This window comes from Thunnus thynnus, chromosome 13, assembly GCF_963924715.1.
Source record: "Thunnus thynnus chromosome 13, fThuThy2.1, whole genome shotgun sequence".
NCBI lineage: Eukaryota > Metazoa > Chordata > Actinopteri > Scombriformes > Scombridae > Thunnus > Thunnus thynnus.
This window is the reverse complement of record NC_089529.1, coordinates 11995275-12013338: the sequence shown is the minus strand read 5'-3', so window position 1 is coordinate 12013338 and position 18064 is coordinate 11995275. Positions and strand designations below refer to the sequence as shown.

Sequence of the window (18064 nt, the reverse complement as noted above, 5' to 3'; positions counted from 1 at the left end):
AGGGAAATTCTCCCTTCAAGAGATTCAAACCTGGCTCTCAGTGCTCTGCTGCACTGTAATTCATTCAGACCAGTATTCTGCCTCTCTCAACACATCATCTGCAAATGGATTTTTAAAGATTTACATATTTACATAACTGAATTTCTGAGCCTCAAGTTCAGCAAATCCGCTAAATTCTGCCCCGAGTATGTTAATTTCTTGCTTGTTTCCCGCTCTTGGGAACATAGTGGTGGCGAACATGTTTGCTGTTGACTCAGAAGTCAAACATTAAAGCATTTTTTCTGTTGCATTTGGCTCCCCAACAAATGTAGATTTCTGTGGCAAGTTTTCTCTTCATACATATTTGTGCCATCCCCTCTGTATTCATGTATTTCGGTCTAAAAGTGTGTTTGAAGGGTGAAAGCTGCGTCTGTCTCGGATGTGTGTGTGCAGCAGTGTGCTCTGTTTGACAAGTGAGACTTGTATTCCTGCTAGATGGGTTGCAGCTCACTAAGAGGAGGAATGATTTAACAACCCAGATTGAAATTTGGGTTGGATCAAAATCCACAGCAGGCCCACAGTCCTCTGACAGGTGCAGTAAAGCCGCGGGCCAACAAAGAACTGCAACATTATTGTGATGAATAGGACTTTTAATGTGACCAATTATATTAAGACCCCAGTAAAAGTCTGTACAGGAAAGTTAAATATACCCAGGGCTAACAAAGGATTCACAGATGTTGTGGGTCAGATGTCATCTTCAACTTGCACTCTGTCAACCTTTTGTTGTCCTCTTTGCACTCAGTGGGAGGAAGTAAGTGGTCTGGATGAGGAGAACAATAGTGTGAGGACCTATCAGATCTGCCAGACTGATAGCTCATCCAGCCACTGGCTGCGCAGTGGCTTCATCCAGCGAGGAGGCGCGTCTCAGGTCTACGTGGAGCTTCGTTTCACCATGATGGAGTGCTCTTCCAGGAGCACCCACCACCGCAGCTGCAAGGAGACCTTCAACCTCTACTACTACCAGGCAGACTCCAACGAGGCCACGGCCACTTACCCACCATGGATGGAAAATCCTTACACGAAGGTACACCCCATGCCTTCACTCTGATATTGTCGGTAAATTAGTCACAAATGTTCATTTTTCCAAAGCATACCATCACTGGCCAGTGAGCAGTTGGCTTCCAATAGTTTCATTACAGAATAAAAAATCAGCTTGCAGAGTTTCTTTAGTTATGTCATTTATCACAGTTGACATTTGGTCAGTTTTATTTTACATCCTAGTGATGTTTTTTTAACTTTCCTTGTCGCTGCATTCAATTTGTTTCACAAGCGGAAAGTTTGCTTATTGTTTGTCTTCTGGGTTTCATTTTCCAAACACACATAGTTTATGCATGCACTGTGTTTTCGGCGTCTTGATGTCAAACCTCTGATGTGGTAGCGCCCTTGAACTCTCCGCCAAAGAGAGTTTTCAAAATAATGCCTGCTCCTCGACTTCATTACCACTTAATAATGTAACTTTGACAGAAAAATAAAAGTGATGAAATGTACACTGTGATGAATTACCTTCCCCTCAAGAAAGTTTCAACCCCTTGGAAGTTTCAAAGCAGACTGTAACAAATGGGAAACAATGGCTGCCAGGAAGGTAGTAAATCAATCTAAAATCTTCATGGTATGCTTTGGAAAATGTTCAATAATGTAAAGTATATGTGATGTGTACTTAATGGGCTAAAATGGTTCAAACATGCAAAACCGCCAGTCTGGTCCTTTTTTTTTTAAGATTGAGTCCGTGTGTTGGAATCTGGCCATTATGTAAGAGTTAAAGATCTTTTCTCTTTCTTCCTGTCTTAGGTGGACACAGTGGCTGCAGACTTTCTACTGAGGAAGGGTGGGGAGCGGAAATTTAATGTGAAGACCTTAAGGCTCGGCCCTCTATCTAAGAGAGGCCTCTACTTGGCTTTTCATGCTCAGGGTGCTTGCATGGCCCTGCTGTCCGTCAGGGTTTTCTTCAAGAAGTGTCCTCCCCTGGTCAGTGCTCTTTCCTCTTTCCCTGAGACTGTCCCCCGCACTCTTGTGCAAGAGGCGCAGGGCGTGTGTGTGGAGCATGCCTCTCAGCAAGGGGCCCGATCTCGGCCGCCTAAGCTCTTCTGCGGGGAAGATGGCCAGTGGGTGGGCCAGCCGACAACCACCTGCGCCTGTCTACCGGGATATGAACCTGCTGACGGACACATGCGATGCACAGGTAAGAAGGAGGCAAGGTGAGGCCACATGTACAAGTGTGTGTGTGTGTGTGTGTGTATGTATGTATGTATATGTAGACTACACCCACATAGGCAGCAGAGCAGGCAGACTAAACAAGAAAACAATGGTTAGATGAGGGTGGGGGCTCGCTGAGGGTCGAAACGTCGGAGAGGAAATGAGAGAGTGAGGAAGTTAATGAGGCAAGGGAACGGCTGTGACACAGAGGGGACAGGAAGAGGTCAGGTGGAGCAGCACTTATCTCAGAAGGGAAGAGCAGGGTCAAAGGCTTACTGCTGAGACAACTCTTGGTTCAGCTAAGATAGAAGGAGCAGAGGAGTACTGGAGGGGTGAAGGGAGCGAGAGGGGGGGGGCGAAGCTCGGGGTAAAGATCATATCACTTTGAGAACATCAAAGCAAAGCAGACAAAAAAAGAAAGAAGAAGCAGGATGATTCTCTCAGGAGCTGTGCAGCAGCTCTGTCTAAAGAGTCCAATTAACAAGCCTCGTGCATGAACGCCCCCCCCCGCGCGCGCACACTAACACGCACACACCACATCACACCGACACATATAATTGTCAAGCAGAATGCACTAAAAACAAAGAGATGCAAGACGAAGTGCTACATTTTCTCAAGAAAACGTGTGGTTGCATCCGTCTGTGTTTGAAGGTGGGATTCGTTTTGATCTCGGTGGGGGGTATAATGATTTTTCATGACAAAAAATAATTTCCAAAGTAGGGTTGGTATTTCCAGCGTTCTGTCACTGAAGAGAGCTGTGAGGAAAAAACACTCAGCAGACCATAAAGGGAAATTGCCTTTATAGGAAGATTGAGCAGTTAATTTGCTCCGTGGGGCCGGTCATTTCAGAAAACGAAATTGACGTCTAGATTTAAAATGAAATTAATTTAGCTGTAATGCCATTATCTCCCATAGACAATACATATATTTTCTGGATCAAACACGACCCTGTAACGTAAAATTTATGAATACTGTCAAGTTGATTTAGTGGGTTAGATGAGCTTGATTAGAATATTTAAACAGCGTCTTTGAAGTAAAGCTCTAGCAGGCTATAAATACTACTTCATGGGCAGGGCTTATTTCCCCATGGTCCATTATATGGTTACCAATGTTAAATAATGCAAAAAAATACAAGATGACACCCTAATTTGAGGTTGATATGAAGTTATAACAGCTGTTAACAAACTCCAGAAACAATCAAACTTCATCAAGTGGAGAGTTTGATCAGTATTTTGATATCATTATTATTACTTATATCTAGCTTATGGATTGTTTTTAGCCAGAAAAAGGTCCAGAGCTCAGAATAAGTGAACAAAATAATGATTTAAACTAGCATGGACAGCTGCAAGCTCTCTTACAGCTGAATTCATTGACAAAAACGCTGTATTTTTAGTAACAGGCTGTTGGTGTAAATCAGGAAGAGAAGATCAGGGAAGACTAAAAAAAAAGGGCTCAAAAGCCCATTATTTTTATAATCTTGTCTTATGACAGTCATTGGCATGTGATTTATATATATTTTAACAACCTTGAGGTAGTGAGATATGAGAGTCGCAGTCAGCAGCACACACACACACCAATAACTTTTTCACATGACACTATTGATGTGGGAAATTCCCGCGGAAAAATGTCAGTTGGAAAGGATTTGCCAGAGTGTGCTGACCCCGCAAAACAAGTCAGTCAATGCTCCATTTGGTGTGCATGTTTATTGTTTTATTCCTCTCACTCAGCAGCTGGAGTGGCATTTCATCCGCCACACTGAACACAGAATGTAAACAGTGCAGGTTTTGGGGATGATATGCAGCATTACAAGGTGACAGCTCTCTGTAGGACAAGTGTTGCTGTGCTGAAATGTATTTTTTCATATGTTGAAGCTGCAACCAATAGTTATTATTCTCGATTAATCCAGTTAGTATTCTCTTCGGGCTAATCATTTAGTCTTTAAAATGTCACATAGCAAAAAAAATGCCCAAGGTGTCATCCCCAAATTGCTTGTTTTGTCTGACCAGCAGTCTAAAACCCAAAGGTATTCAATTTATAATGATATATTAAAGGACCAGTGTGTAGGATTTAGTGGCATCGAGCGGTGAGGTTGCAGATTCCAAGCGTGTAGGAGAACCTACTGTGGCCACGAAAAATGTGAAGAGCCAGTATTTGATTTGTCTATTCTGGGCCACTGTAGAAACATGGCGGTGCGACATTTAAGAGAACCTGCTCCGTATGTAGATATAAAGGGCTCATTTTAAGGTAACAAAAACACAACAATTCTTATTTTCAGATGATTATACACTAATTAAAACATATTTCTGGGTATTATATTCCACCTCTGCCAAGTCCGTTCCACTAGATGCCACTAAATTCTACACACACTGCACCTTTAAAACAGAGAAAAGCAGCAAATCCTCACATTAGAGAAGCTGGAACCAGAAAATGTTTGCTTGATAAATTTCTTAAGCAATTAATGGATTAGCATAATTGTTGTCAGTCAGTTTTATATCAGTCAACTCATTAATTAATCAACTAATCCTCTCAGCACTAGTTCACACTCGGTTCACTGTGTCTTTACATCTTGAGTGCTACAGTGCTGTTTTTGGTTTTAGTGAGGAGACGTAACAATATTTTGATCAGTTAGCAAAGGCGGTTCTTTGTAAGGACTCCCACATGTTTGCTCATTGTCTCATTATACAGATCGGGTCAGGTTAATTCACTGATAAGCAGCTTTTCAGTGACAGACAGGTGTGCTCTCTAAATTGACTACTGACTATCAGCTTCATTACTGTGATAGTCTTCAGTTTATAACCCTCATTACTTGATGCTGTCAGTCAATCTGCAACCATCTGGCCCTTGCGTACTCTGAAAATTTGTGCTTGTTAGGGTCATGTCTAGTGTCAGAGCTCATGATGATCACTTCATTTGTGCTCCCTTCCTGTCCTCTTCAGCCTGTCAAGAGGGCCAGTTCAAGTCGGGCACAGAGGGACAGTGCAAAGGCTGTCCAGAGTTCAGCCACGCCACCACCCGCGGGAAATCTGTGTGCACATGTCGCTCCGGATACCTGCGTGGAGAATCTGATTCTCCCGACACCGCATGCACTAGTAAGTATACATAAATTTGCTCTTACGCATGAGTGCGCACACAAATATAGAGGTGCTAAGCAACACAAGCATCTGCTCACTTCATGTCACTCTTTACCTTACCCTGTTCCTCTTCTCTGTCTGTCTGCTTTTGTTTTCACCATCTCTGGTGCTGCTTCTCTTTTCCTACGGGGTCATTTAGCCAGACTCCTCTAATCTGCTTTGTGTCTTTTGTGCCACTGCCAAGCATTGAGATGCATGTCTTTTGTGACAGGTTGTTGGGGGTAGGGATCCCACTCAAAAGTGAAGTAGGCATTGATGGTCTCAAGTGACACCTCCATGTGGATTCAGGAATTTCAATTCAGCCACATGTTGGATGTGTGAATGGGAGGGACTTTTTAATTAGGAGCACTCTCTTGGAATGGCCATACAGAGGATGTGAAACAGAGTGAAACTTGCCACCGGGCTGTCGGCAGTTTCTACTCTTTGCAGGTGTGACATCAATGCCAACTAGAATTTACATCCACCAATTTTATCATTACTGATAACTTTAATTACAAAGGCTTTATCTTAATTATTTATCACTTAATTAGGCCATTGTCATTCTCCGTTCTGTTTTTGTACCAGGTTGCTTGTGCAACTCTGCACATCGCTTTCATTTCCAATTTGTATGCAAAATTGCAAACCAGCCGTGCCATCTGTAAATCACGAGGACCTTTTCCTGTGGAAATAAGTGATTCACCTGACTGTGACAGCCTTTGTGATTTTAATAAAAGTGTATTCTGATTGTTGAATCATAAAATGTATCACCTCTAAAAAATTCCCAGATGTTGAATTCAGAATTCATACGCACCCTGATTGTCTGTGATGTTGCCCCACTTGGGTTTCCACTGAGAACACTATTAGCACTTTCGGTAGCTGCAGGCTCTGTGACAAAGCTTTGTCTCCTTGGCAGGAACAGAAACTCATTCACAGCAGCTGAGTGGTATTGCTGTTTAGTTATGCTTGGCGTGAGGCAATAACTATTTTCTTACAATTTTCAGACAGTGATCATTATCATCCAGCTTTAGACAAACGTAATTGCACCAGTTAAATTCTGCAACACACTGCCGGAGCATTGTTCTGCATCGTGACTGTATGTGCAAACTGAATAAAACGTCTTCAGCGTATAACAAAAAAAAAAAAAACATAAACAAATGGACTGTGTGGGTCATGGAAAGGTAAAGCAGCAGTAAAATGACACACAGCAGAGATAATAATTTGATTTAATAGAGAAATTTTACACACTGTGATTGCATCGGGGATGAGCAATACCTGAAAAATTAAATATGATGACATTTTTGGCCGAATAATGGATGCAACAGTATTAGGGTGATGACTATTGTTAGTGTATTTACTCAAGAAAAAAATAAACCAATGTCATGTTGCTATGATGACCAAACAGGCGTTCATTTCATCCTACTTGATTGTTAAGAAAAACTACCAATAATGCTGCTGTTAAGACCAGAAAAATGAAATTTTACGATACATCATAATATTAACAGCTATTGATTTCACTTTCCTTTGGTGAGAGCTTGTAGGACTTCTGTTCACTCCTTCAGCTATTAATTATGGAAGGAACGACAAATTAACATTTTTTTTGTCACTGTAGGACCTCCTTCGGCCCCGCGCAGCATTGTCACCCAGATCAACGACACCACGCTCAGTCTAGAGTGGAACGAGCCGCTGGACAACGGCGGCAGACAGGACCTGAGCTACACTGTCAGGTGCTTCGTGTGCAGGTCACCCAAGGGGCCATGCCTGTCCTGCGAAGACAGCGTCAGCTACCGGCCCAAAAAGGAGGGCCTTGATGGTCGCAGGGTGGAGGTGTGGGGCCTGCTGCCTCACACCACGTACACCTTCACCATCCAGTCAATCAACGGGGTGTCTCAGCTCAGCGGCAAGGACCCTGCCAGCGAAAGTGTCAACATCACCACAAGCCATGACGGTAAGAGGCGCGTAAGACAAGCTAGGAAGGTATAAATAGTGAAAATTCAACGTGGTATTTATAATTCTTCTGCCATCTGCACAGTGCCGTCGCTGGTGTCTGTGATTCGGAAGAGGGACTCCACAGAGAGCAGCCTGACTCTTCATTGGTCAGTCCCTGCCCAGCCACACTACACCATCCTGCAGTATCAGCTACGCTACTGTGAGAAGGTAAGAGCTCCCTGAAAACATCTCTCAACTGTCTGGCTTAAAGGTCACATACTATTCAGATTTCATGATGTTGTTTTTAGTCATACTGTGGCTCAGGAAGAGAAAACTCTCACAGGGATGACACAGTGACTTAGAAGAGTCCAAAAAACATGCAGATCAAGTGAGCTGAAAACAAAATTGCCTGTAACCTTTAGATTGTTCAGCCAAACCATACATGATTCAGATTTGACAATGTAAATGATACATTGCAGTATATAAGTTTAAGATGTGGTCATCTGACTTCTGAGAGTAAGCTTTTGTTGTTGTTGTTGTTGTTATTGAGGCAGTATACGATAGACATGGGTGTGTATTTTGACATTTCTGCGGCTTAGTGTGTGTTCTTCCACTGACCAAAACAAGCAGGAAGAAAGAACTACTGAAGCGTAATCACACAGCTGAGACGCAGATGCTTTTGTGTCAACAAAATCAATCAGAAAACATATGTAAACCTCCAACATATTAGTTAATTTGCCTCTGATTATGATTGTGTAATTATGTTTTGTTTTACTCTAATTAGCTCGAATGAAACTCGGCTGATGCAACAGAAAATTAAAGCACACGAGAGCATCTTGTACTCAAATTCAGCTCAACGATATGAAGTTTAGTGTTTTTTGGCACTCTTTCTGGGTTTGTGATCTCTTTCATCTCCTCATTTACTCTTTATTGACTTTCACTTCCAGTCCAGCTAACTCTTTTTCTTTTCTTTTTTTTTCACTCTCTAGGAGCGGCGTAGCGAGGATCAGTGCCACTACGCAGAGAGTAACATAAACCAGGCTGTGCTGACGGACCTCCGCAGGGCCACTCAATATGAAGTGCAGGTCCGGGCGCGCACCATGGCCGGTTATGGCAGCTTCAGTCCTGCAGCCGTCTTCCGCACCCTGCCTGATGGTAAGAAAAAGTCCTGCTTGCTTTTAAAGAGGCTCACATTTCTCTTTTTTTCCTTTCATACATTTTTTTTTCCATTGGGAAGGTTGTTAAGATTCTCCTCTGCACAGTCTCTCGTTATGAATCTATTGCTTGTGTCCTTATATTAAGTTAGTGTCCTTGTTTTGAGCCTCTTTAACGTTATAAATTCCCGTCATGTTCTTTCTTTCTGTCTCTTCATTTTCTGCTTTCCTCATTCACTTCCTTACAACCGACGCAAACCTCCTGTGATTATTTCTGGGGTTACTTTAACTCTGTGTCTGTCTTTGTCCTTTTCTTCTCTCTTTCTGTCTCCTCTCCCAGGACTTGACTCTTCCTCCCAGTTCTTGGTACCCGGCATCCTTATCGCTGTGGGGATGTTGCTGCTTGTCACTTTCGTCTTTGTGGCCGCCTACTGCATACGGTGAGAACAAGGGAAAGGGAAAAAGGGGACAAAAAGATAGATTTGGAAGGAATAACAGGAAATGGAAAAAAGGGGGAGGGAAGGCAAAGGGACAAAAACCAAAAACAACCGTGACCCTAATTTTACAGTTTTGCACCACTTTGTTCTTTTGTTTATATAAATCATATCTTATCAACAGTGGATTTGCACTCTGTTACCCACACCAGTTTTTTTTTTTTCCTTGTGAGGTAGTTCAGACACAAAGTAATGCTCATGATGTCTTTTGCTTGCACAGCTAAAAGTTATCCTGCTCATTAGAACATTTTCCTTAGGCCTCATTGTTTGAGTAAATAGTTCTGGATGCCATCAGAGGGAGAAAGCAAGAGAGAAAGAGAGTGTGTGTATGTGTGTGTGTGTGTGTGTGTGTGTGTGTGTGTGTGTGTGTGAGTGAGAAAGAGAGAGATTGAGAGAAATAACGATAGAGGTAGAGGCCAGGGAGAGACAGGATGCAGGCGTCCCAACCCTGTTTCCACAGGACAGGAGAACAATAGCTGTGACCTTGTGACACACACACACACACACACACACAAAACCAGTGGCTGAGGCCCAGATCTGCCACTAACCGAGGGTGGTGCATTATTGCTATTTTAGGCTTATGAGGTGGGAGAGGGAGAGAAATGGAGGAGGGCTGGGATCCAGTAGCTACAGGCTCACTACAGTCTTGCAGGGATGGGTTTGCGCCAGCAGAATTATAATGGAGCCCCTTGTGTCAAAGAGCAGTACCACAGGGGTTGGCTCAGGTATTCACCATTACCACAAGCCGCCGTGTGTTGGGTGTTTTAGATGGTGGGAGATTGCCGAGGATTGTTTAAAGCTAACAAAGGCTTTCTTACAACAGCAGAAAATAATAAAACCTCAGTTGTGTTTTTGGAGCCGAGTGTGTCCTTCAAGACACTGCATCTCCGTCGATTAGAGGGTATTGGTCTGTAGCTGAAACTGACCTCCTGTGTATGAGGCCAAGTAAGCTGAGAATTCTCCACGGGGATCAATACGTTATCATATTTTTGCTCTGATAGCTTTTTTTTTCACATCAAATGAAATAATCCTATAATGCCTGATTTTTGGCTCCTCATTGCCTTTCAGAGTCCTTATTTTAGACAGTGACACATCTTGTTATTGTTACTGCATCTGAACAATCACCTTGTAAGATCATCGATTTGCATCACATTGGGCTGAATGTTTTCCAAAAAGAAAAAGAAAAAAAAAAGAGTCCAAAACGTCAAACATCCATTCTTCAGATAACTGCTCTGCCATCCTAATCTTACTCTCTTTATCCCGATCTCTCTCTGCCAGCAGCAGACACAGCCGAATAAAGGATCCAGAGCTGAGCGACAAAAACAGCCAGTACCTCGTTGGCCAAGGTAACACATCAAGGACACGCACACTACAGCTTCAGCTGTTATTTACAACTCCTTCATGTGAAGAACATCATTTTTTAATGCGACTGGGCTTGATAACTGCTCGGTTAACGTAACATTTCTTGTCTTTCCTTTCCCACGACTCTCTTTGTCTTTCTCTCACAGGGGTCAAGGTTTATATCGACCCTTTCACCTACGAGGACCCCAATGAGGCGGTGCGAGAATTTGCCAAGGAAATCGATGTTTCCTTTGTCAAGATTGAGGAGGTTATCGGTGCCGGTAAGCCCTGCCGTATGCTTTTCCTATTAAATGTAAACTTTGTACTGGGTACTGTCTCTGTTCACAGACTGCGATTGTTTTGTTTTTTTAGCCCTACAGATTATCCTCTTTGGAAAGTACATTATTAAAATATATCTAATTTACTAAGTTAAATTGATTCAGTGACATTTAAAAGCGTTGTCTGTTATTCTTCTTTATCAGACAAATTCAATATTGCTGCGTAAATAAAGCAATTAACTGATAAATATGTTAGCAATATCAGCAGTCTTTATTCAAACCAAAGGGCACCACTAGCTGCAAGCGAGCTTTAATTCGCCGAAGACGACCATCATCCTCCTAATGTGGTAAACACCTACTAAAAGAAATAGCTCCTAATATGTGTTTATGTGTCTGCAGGAGAGTTCGGGGAAGTGTGTCGAGGTCGGCTGAGGATCCCGGGGAAAAAAGAAAACTATGTAGCGATAAAGACGTTAAAGGGAGGCTACACCGACAAGCAAAGACGAGACTTCCTATCTGAGGCGTCCATCATGGGCCAGTTCCAGCACCCCAACATCATCCACCTGGAGGGAATCATCACAGCCAGCTGTCCGGTCATGATACTCACAGAGTTTATGGAGAACGGAGCTTTGGACTCTTTTCTACGGGTTAGTGCAGCACACCGAAACACACCGTCACCTCACTATCACACTGAAACACTCACACACCACAATCAAACTGTTTCTCTCCTCCGTAGCTGAACGACAGCCAGTTCACTCCCATCCAGCTGGTGGGAATGCTTCGCGGCATCGCCTCGGGCATGAAGTACCTGGCAGAGATGAGCTACGTCCACCGAGACCTGGCGGCCCGCAACATCCTGATCAACAGCAACCTGGTGTGCAAAGTGTCCGACTTCGGCTTGTCACGCTTCCTGCAGGAGAACTCCTCTGATCCGACCTACACCAGCTCTCTGGTGAGACTCTAAGAATCCCTTTCATTAAATTCATCTACAGCATATCTTCTTCTTGTTGTCAGATATTTATACATGTCTGTAAACAAATCACATTCTACTGTTTGAAGCCTGTATAAAAGTCTTTGGAGTCCTCAGCACGCCTTATTTTATTTCATATCTTTTTCAATTAGGTTTTATCATGTAGTAAAAATATTGCTGGTGTAATTTATTTTTAATTAAAAAGAGCAATGCACATATTGTATGAATGATTAATGATTTTATTCACTCACATGCTGCACATTTATTAAAATATTATATTATGTTGGAAAAGTTCATCATTATCGTCTCAACTTCATTTAGTTTTGTGCCAGTGGAGAGCCCTGTCTGCCCGTGTTTACGTGATGTTTTCAGTGTTGACAGTTTTCTTTTCCCATGCAGGGAGGTAAGATCCCAATCCGCTGGACAGCACCGGAGGCAATAGCCTTCAGAAAGTTCACCTCAGCCTCAGATGTGTGGAGCTACGGCATCGTCATGTGGGAGGTCATGTCTTTCGGAGAGAGACCGTATTGGGACATGAGCAACCAGGATGTAAGTTTAAGTAAAAAGCCATGTTGGACAGTTCTTGACAATGATTTTTAAGGTTTTGTTAGGCACAGCAGAAAGTTTGTGTAATAAATTTACCTTTTGCATTAAAAAAAAAAATAGTTTGAATTTTACAAATAATCATTAAGGTGTCGTGAGATTGTTTGTTTCCTTCCTGTTTGCACCTTTGTTGGTCTGAGTAGTGACCTTTTTTCCTCCTATCAGGTAATCAATGCCATAGAGCAGGACTATCGGCTGCCCCCGCCCCCTGACTGCCCCACCCACCTGCACCAGCTGATGTTGGACTGCTGGCAGAAGGACCGTTCGGCGCGTCCTCGCTTCGCAGACCTCGTCAGCGCTCTGGACAAGCTGATCCGCAACCCGGCGTCACTGAAAATAGTGGCTCAAGAAGGAGCAGGGTGAGAGCGCAGATGCCTTTGGGTGATTGACAGGAAACCTGCCAATTAAAGTCACAATGACAGTAAATATACAGGAGGAGGAAAAAGGGGAAGCGTGTCTCTCCTTTCATAATGTCTCTTTAAGTGTCCATTCAGAGTTCTGACAGTCACAGGACAGACATTACCCTCCTACTGCCTGATCCTATGAACCACCTTACTGTCCTGCTGTGATCTGTCAGGCGCTTGCTGTGCCCGTTTCCCTTCCTACACATTCTGCCTGTCGCCGGGTCACATACAGCAGAAGACACCCCCCCCTCCCCCCGACAAATCCCATTGTTTGTCCCTGTCAGTCACTCAGTCTCAGATTATACCTCTGCTTGTCGACTGGAATGTTGCTGCAGGATATATATAAGCTGCTCACTGCTGTTTTGGTGACAGTGTGTGTAAGTTGTCCCTTTGTCTCTCCACTCTGCCTCCCCCCAGGCCGTCCTACCCCCTGCTGGACCAGCGTGCACCTATATCCCTCTCGTCATGCGCGTCAGTGGGGGAATGGTTGAGGGCCATCAAGATGGAGCGCTACGAAGACAGCTTCCTGCAGGCCGGCTTCACCTCAGTGGATCAGCTGGCCCAGATTACCACACAGTCAGTTCCTATCTTCAGATTTCTTATCTGAACAGATACTTACCTTTTAGAGGAACATTTTCATTTCTCAGTATACTCCTCCTATCTACAAAGTGGCCTCATAGCTGCAAGTAGTGACGATTGCTAAGTCTAAGTTCCTTCTTGAAATGTTACGACCGCAGTGAAATTTGATTCAAATTTCCATCAAATCTACATATTTCAGTCTTTCTGTTCTTCCTGTCTAATAACTAATTTGTTCTTCTTCCGTCTGTGATCAGGGACCTGCTGCACATGGGAGTGACGTTGGCCGGGCATCAGAGGAAAATCCTCTCCAGCGTTCAGACGATGACCTTTCGGAACAAGAGCACTACAACTGTGACCTTCTAGCTCACCTGCCTCCTAACCTGGACATGAACACCAGCACACGGGTGCAGCCATGTGCCGACAGCACGCTGGATCCTCTTTTAACACGGACTCCCAAGAGAGATTGACAAAAAATCATTAATGAGAAACCAGAGAATTTAAAAAAAAAAAAAAAAAAAAAAAAAAAATTGTGGTTAAAGATGAGTTTCCCATCAGCATGAGAGAGTCATCCAGTGACTGGTGAATCCCTGTCTCCCACAGTGACCAGACGGTCAAGTTGACTGACTCTGCCTTCTTCTTACAGTTAGTGCTCAGTGTTTTTATATCTACAAGAGTTTAGGACCCAATTAATGTACTAAACCAAGAGGAGAGGCAGGTCAGTTTTGTAGTATCATGTCATTATGAAAACTGGCAGTTGGTTTGTTGTCCTAAAAAAAAAAAATCACTTTCACCTTTTCAACAAACGACAAAAACAAAAGCCAGTCCAAGGATTTAATATTGTGGTGTAATTATGAATGAGAGCTGCTTTCGCCCTGGGTGTCTTGCTTTAATCCATCTGGATTACATCCCTGCATAGACACCTTTCACACCAAGACTGAAGATTTGAACTGTGTTGGATTTTTTAATTTTTTTTTTTTTTTTTTTTAAATTTGATTTCAACATTACCTCCTCTTTACTCAGGTGTGATGTGTAATGCAGACTTTAGAGACTCTTCCTAATCGGATTCTTTCATCTTCCTCGGTCTGCCTCTTCCCCCCCCTCACCAGTGCGGCAACGTGCGAGGACAAAGCGAGACACAGAGACATATCAGCACTTTTGTCGTTTCAGAGTGAATTGTAATCTTCAGTGACTCCATGTGTTTGGAGTGTCACTTGGTTATTTCTACTGCCCGTGCTTCTGCTGGCAGCTCTGTTTTATTATACTCAGACTGAACAAGGACCAAGTGGACTCAGAGACCAGAGAACACTGTAGAATTGGTTTTCTTTGTAGAAATTTACCAAGGAAGCTATCTGGCCTAAAACTTGTTTTTGCTGATGTAACTGATAAATTTTTCATTCTCTTATTCTGTACTTATTCATCATCTTCCAGTGCCATTCAGTCGTCTTTGTGGACTTAAATGCCAATTTTATAAAGGAGAAATCTCTTGAGTGATTCAATCTTAATGTACCTTAAAGGGTTACTTTGACATTTTGAAGTCAAGTGTATTATTTTCCTTCATCAGATGCTGGCTGTGTTGACAGCAAAATGTTTCTGCTTTTTGCCCCAAAGCCACATAAACACGATGCACAGCTGCGAGCTAACAGGCTAGCCTGCAGGCAGCAGTATCCATTGGTTTCAGGGTGGAATGCTAACAACGCTGCTGAGCTGCTGTTTGATTAGCCCCCCCCCCCCCTTCCCACATTATTACTTGTTGAAGAAGAACAACAGACTAGTTCAAAGTGTCAAAGTATTGCTCAAAGACTTTGCATCTCTTGGAGGATAATACCAGCCTTTTTGACATTTAGGGCCTGTATAATTTTCCCCACCGTGCATCAGATATGGAGCTTAAACATCACTTTAACAAAAATGTTTCATATAAAATGCATAGTATCGCTTCTCTAAATGGTCTTCCCCTTTTGCCATAGTGCACTTTTGGGAAATTTGGGAAATCTGTTTTAATTTTTTTTTGTTCAGTTTCAGTTCAGTTTATCTTGCATGAGGAAATTCCGTTTCCCCTCATCAGATATTTGCTCATAGTTTCTTGGATGTTACAGGATTTCTCAAGTCTGTCCTAAAATAAAAGTCATGGGCCTAAATGAATACTGACACGTCATACTGGCCATTAGAAGATCCCTTCATAATGCACTTTGCATGTTAGTGATGGAGGACAAAATCCAATCCTCTTTCTGTGCAGAAATGTGTTTAAAAGTTTTATTTGAAGCTAAGCTAAGTTTATTTGAAGCTAAGCAAGCCAATATCTTTCAAAGTTAGTCTTTTTAGTGCCAAATCCCTCTTTTGTTACTATACTTCTACTACAGCTGAAGAGGAAAACACTGTCAGTCAAGACACAAAGGCTTTAACTGTGGAAGATATCCACTTTATTTTACTAACTCAAGCAGCTGAAGCCTCATATTATCTTCAGATAAACTTTTAAATACATGTTTTCATTGAAACAAGGACTGTGGATTTTGTCCTCCATCACTTTCGTTGAATTGCTTTTGGAGGGGATCTTCTAATAGTCAGTATGAACCGGAGGAATGATTACAGCCAGCAAAACCAATGTTCCAATATTCATATGGGCACCTGACTGTTGTTTCAAGACAGACTTGAAAAATTGTGAACCTATCCTTTAACATGGTGTTTCTATCATCTGTGATCATTTTCTAGGGCTTCGAGAGGTTTACGGTGCAATTTACGCTCCAACAAAACTCACTCAGAGGTGATGATTAACACAGATTGAAGAACCAGCATGAGTTGTCTGGTTAATGCACACCAAGAAGTAATTGCTGGAAATGGTCAACCATTTTATGGCAACACATGGAAAAGACCAAGTGTGTTGGAAACATTGATGATACCATAAAATCATTGGAGCTTAGTGTGCCTCCATCCTCTTTTCTAACAATCAAAACTTGACTGGCCTCGGTCAAAATCACTGGTATTGTCATGCAAGAGTCTGAGACATTCCTTCAAGGATTATGGGAAACGTGGTCTTCATATTGAAGATCTCAGTAAAGTCAACTTTGAAATGATGAATAGATAAAGTATGTTTTGATTACCGTCCTGTGTGTAGGCTAATCTGTATTCAGTATTCATAATAAAGATACACAGCAGTGTTTACCATCAAGGACTCATTCTTCTGCTTATTAACACGTCAGATGGCCTCTGTAGATATTTAGTCTAGTCAAAATCTTTCTTGCTTCAAGCGGAGCATGAAATGTGCACAAATACGTGTAGATGTAATTGCCTGCATATCATAGGAAGTCCCTGTCTGACCGGAAAATGAAAATCCACATAATTTATATGTCTGCGGTGCGACAACGGACAACAAAGCAGCTCCACCTTTGCCAAAACACAGTAATATTTCTAGAGTTTTATTTCAATGCTTTTACATGTGAGCAAAATAAATTGTTCTTGGTTCTCTTGTTTTCATCTCTAGTTAGTAATATCTCGCCTGAACTGTCTAAAGATCATAGCAAAAAAAAAATGTTTACGTAAAATAGCTGACGGGGTGTTTTTCCTGTTTTCTTTGTGGCTCGTGTTGCAAACATGCCTCTCATCTACCCCTTTGCCCCGTTTTTTAATAATGAAGAGAGAAACAGGAGACTGCGAGGGCGAGAATTGAGTCTCACTTCACTTACGTTTCCTCCTTTCCTCTTTGCCGTCTGTTTCTCCAGAGAGCCTTTACCCCCGAGGGCCTCGAAGCTTGTCCTCTCCGATGTTTCCCTTCCTGGTCCTCAGCCCTTTTAATCATGAAGAGATGTTCTTTTCTTCTCCTGTGCCTCAGGCTTGGAGCAGCTTATAGCACAGCATAGGCTTAAACTCTCTCATACACACACACACACTTTTTTTTTACTCTCTCCTATCTCCAAAAGCTACCATAACCAGCATAAGCTGCCAGGGCTTCAAGAAGTGTTTAGCTTCATTGATTAATGTACTTTGATTATCTCTGCGTTACTGACTCATTCTTCTTGTTCTATTGCTCTCGTGTGGCCCACAAAGCACAGACTAGTGGAGTTTCCATGTAGCAGAAATAAATAACTATGTTTTTTTTTAATCCCAGAGTGTATTTTGGTGTCTGTGAGTCTCTGCGTCGGAGTGATTCAGTGTTAAAAAGAGAGATGGGCATTCATCTCTGGTTTCTACTTCTGTCAGTGCTTTGCATGACCTTTGACCCCAGTGTATAGTACAAATCTAGCCTCAGCTTTGTCCATGTATCTGAATGGCCATTCATTAGGGCTGCTGTTGAGCAGAGAGTAGACCAGGCCAACAAGGTTTTAGCATTTGGTGGATTGTGTCATTCCCCTCGCATTCCTGTGTGCATTCAAGTGTGGAGTGCGGGTGTGTGTGTGTGTGTGTGGGTGGGGGTTAGCCGGTAGGACAGGTATATGTGTGTTTGAAAGCAAAGGGGGGCAGGGAGGGAAAGAGAGACAGGATAGGAGACACTGAAATGCTTTCACTGTCTGGAGCAGTAAACAGCACACAAAATCAAAGTGTGATCCTGCATCAAATGTATGTAATTTGCATGTGAAACTAGATCCGTTTCTGGCAGCGGCAGACTAATTTCGTTTTCCATCAGTCTTCTTTTTTGGATGTGCAAAATATTACTTAGATTTTCCTCAACAGCAGAAGCTTGAAGATGGAAACTTAGATTTGAGATTGTAATTTCTGCGCCACTCTCCCTTCGCTTCAGGTGCCAGATTTTCTCCCTGAGATGACTCGCAGACAATTTGATCAAAATGGTCTAATATTTCTGAGCAAATCCACCGAGCACCCAGCTAAGATTATATTTCACCTGTGTATGCGGGGCGGTTGTGGTGAAAGATGGGAGGCACATTGCTCGGCAGTGCGCTTCCACTCTGTTTCGTATTAAATCCGATCACTGGGAAAGTTGTCGCTGCACGCTGTTCAACAGCATGTCTGTTGACTTTGCAGGA

At 42.7% G+C, this 18064-nt stretch overlaps 1 protein-coding gene across 2 annotated transcripts in view; it reads left to right on the top strand.

The window, feature by feature from the left end:
* LOC137195519 (ephrin type-B receptor 4a-like) overlaps positions 1-16254 on the top strand; it is a 36364-nt gene extending 20110 nt beyond the window's left edge. Inside the window, exons 3-17 of one of the 2 annotated variants that reach the window (XM_067607954.1) lie at positions 782-1063; positions 1828-2218; positions 5169-5321; positions 6952-7287; positions 7372-7496; positions 8258-8423; positions 8763-8862; positions 10198-10262; positions 10425-10538; positions 10935-11182; positions 11272-11487; positions 11905-12054; positions 12274-12467; positions 12930-13088; positions 13346-16254. In XM_067607954.1, the coding sequence (XP_067464055.1) occupies positions 782-1063; positions 1828-2218; positions 5169-5321; positions 6952-7287; positions 7372-7496; positions 8258-8423; positions 8763-8862; positions 10198-10262; positions 10425-10538; positions 10935-11182; positions 11272-11487; positions 11905-12054; positions 12274-12467; positions 12930-13088; positions 13346-13454 (2808 nt within the window). In that variant the 3' untranslated portion in view covers positions 13455-16254. Of the gene's footprint in view, positions 1-781; positions 1064-1827; positions 2219-5168; positions 5322-6951; positions 7288-7371; positions 7497-8257; positions 8424-8762; positions 8863-10194; positions 10263-10424; positions 10539-10934; positions 11183-11271; positions 11488-11904; positions 12055-12273; positions 12468-12929; positions 13089-13345 lie in introns of both variants that reach the window. The other variant, XM_067607953.1, reaches the window with a different exon arrangement.
* Positions 16255-18064: the final 1810 nt, after the last annotated feature.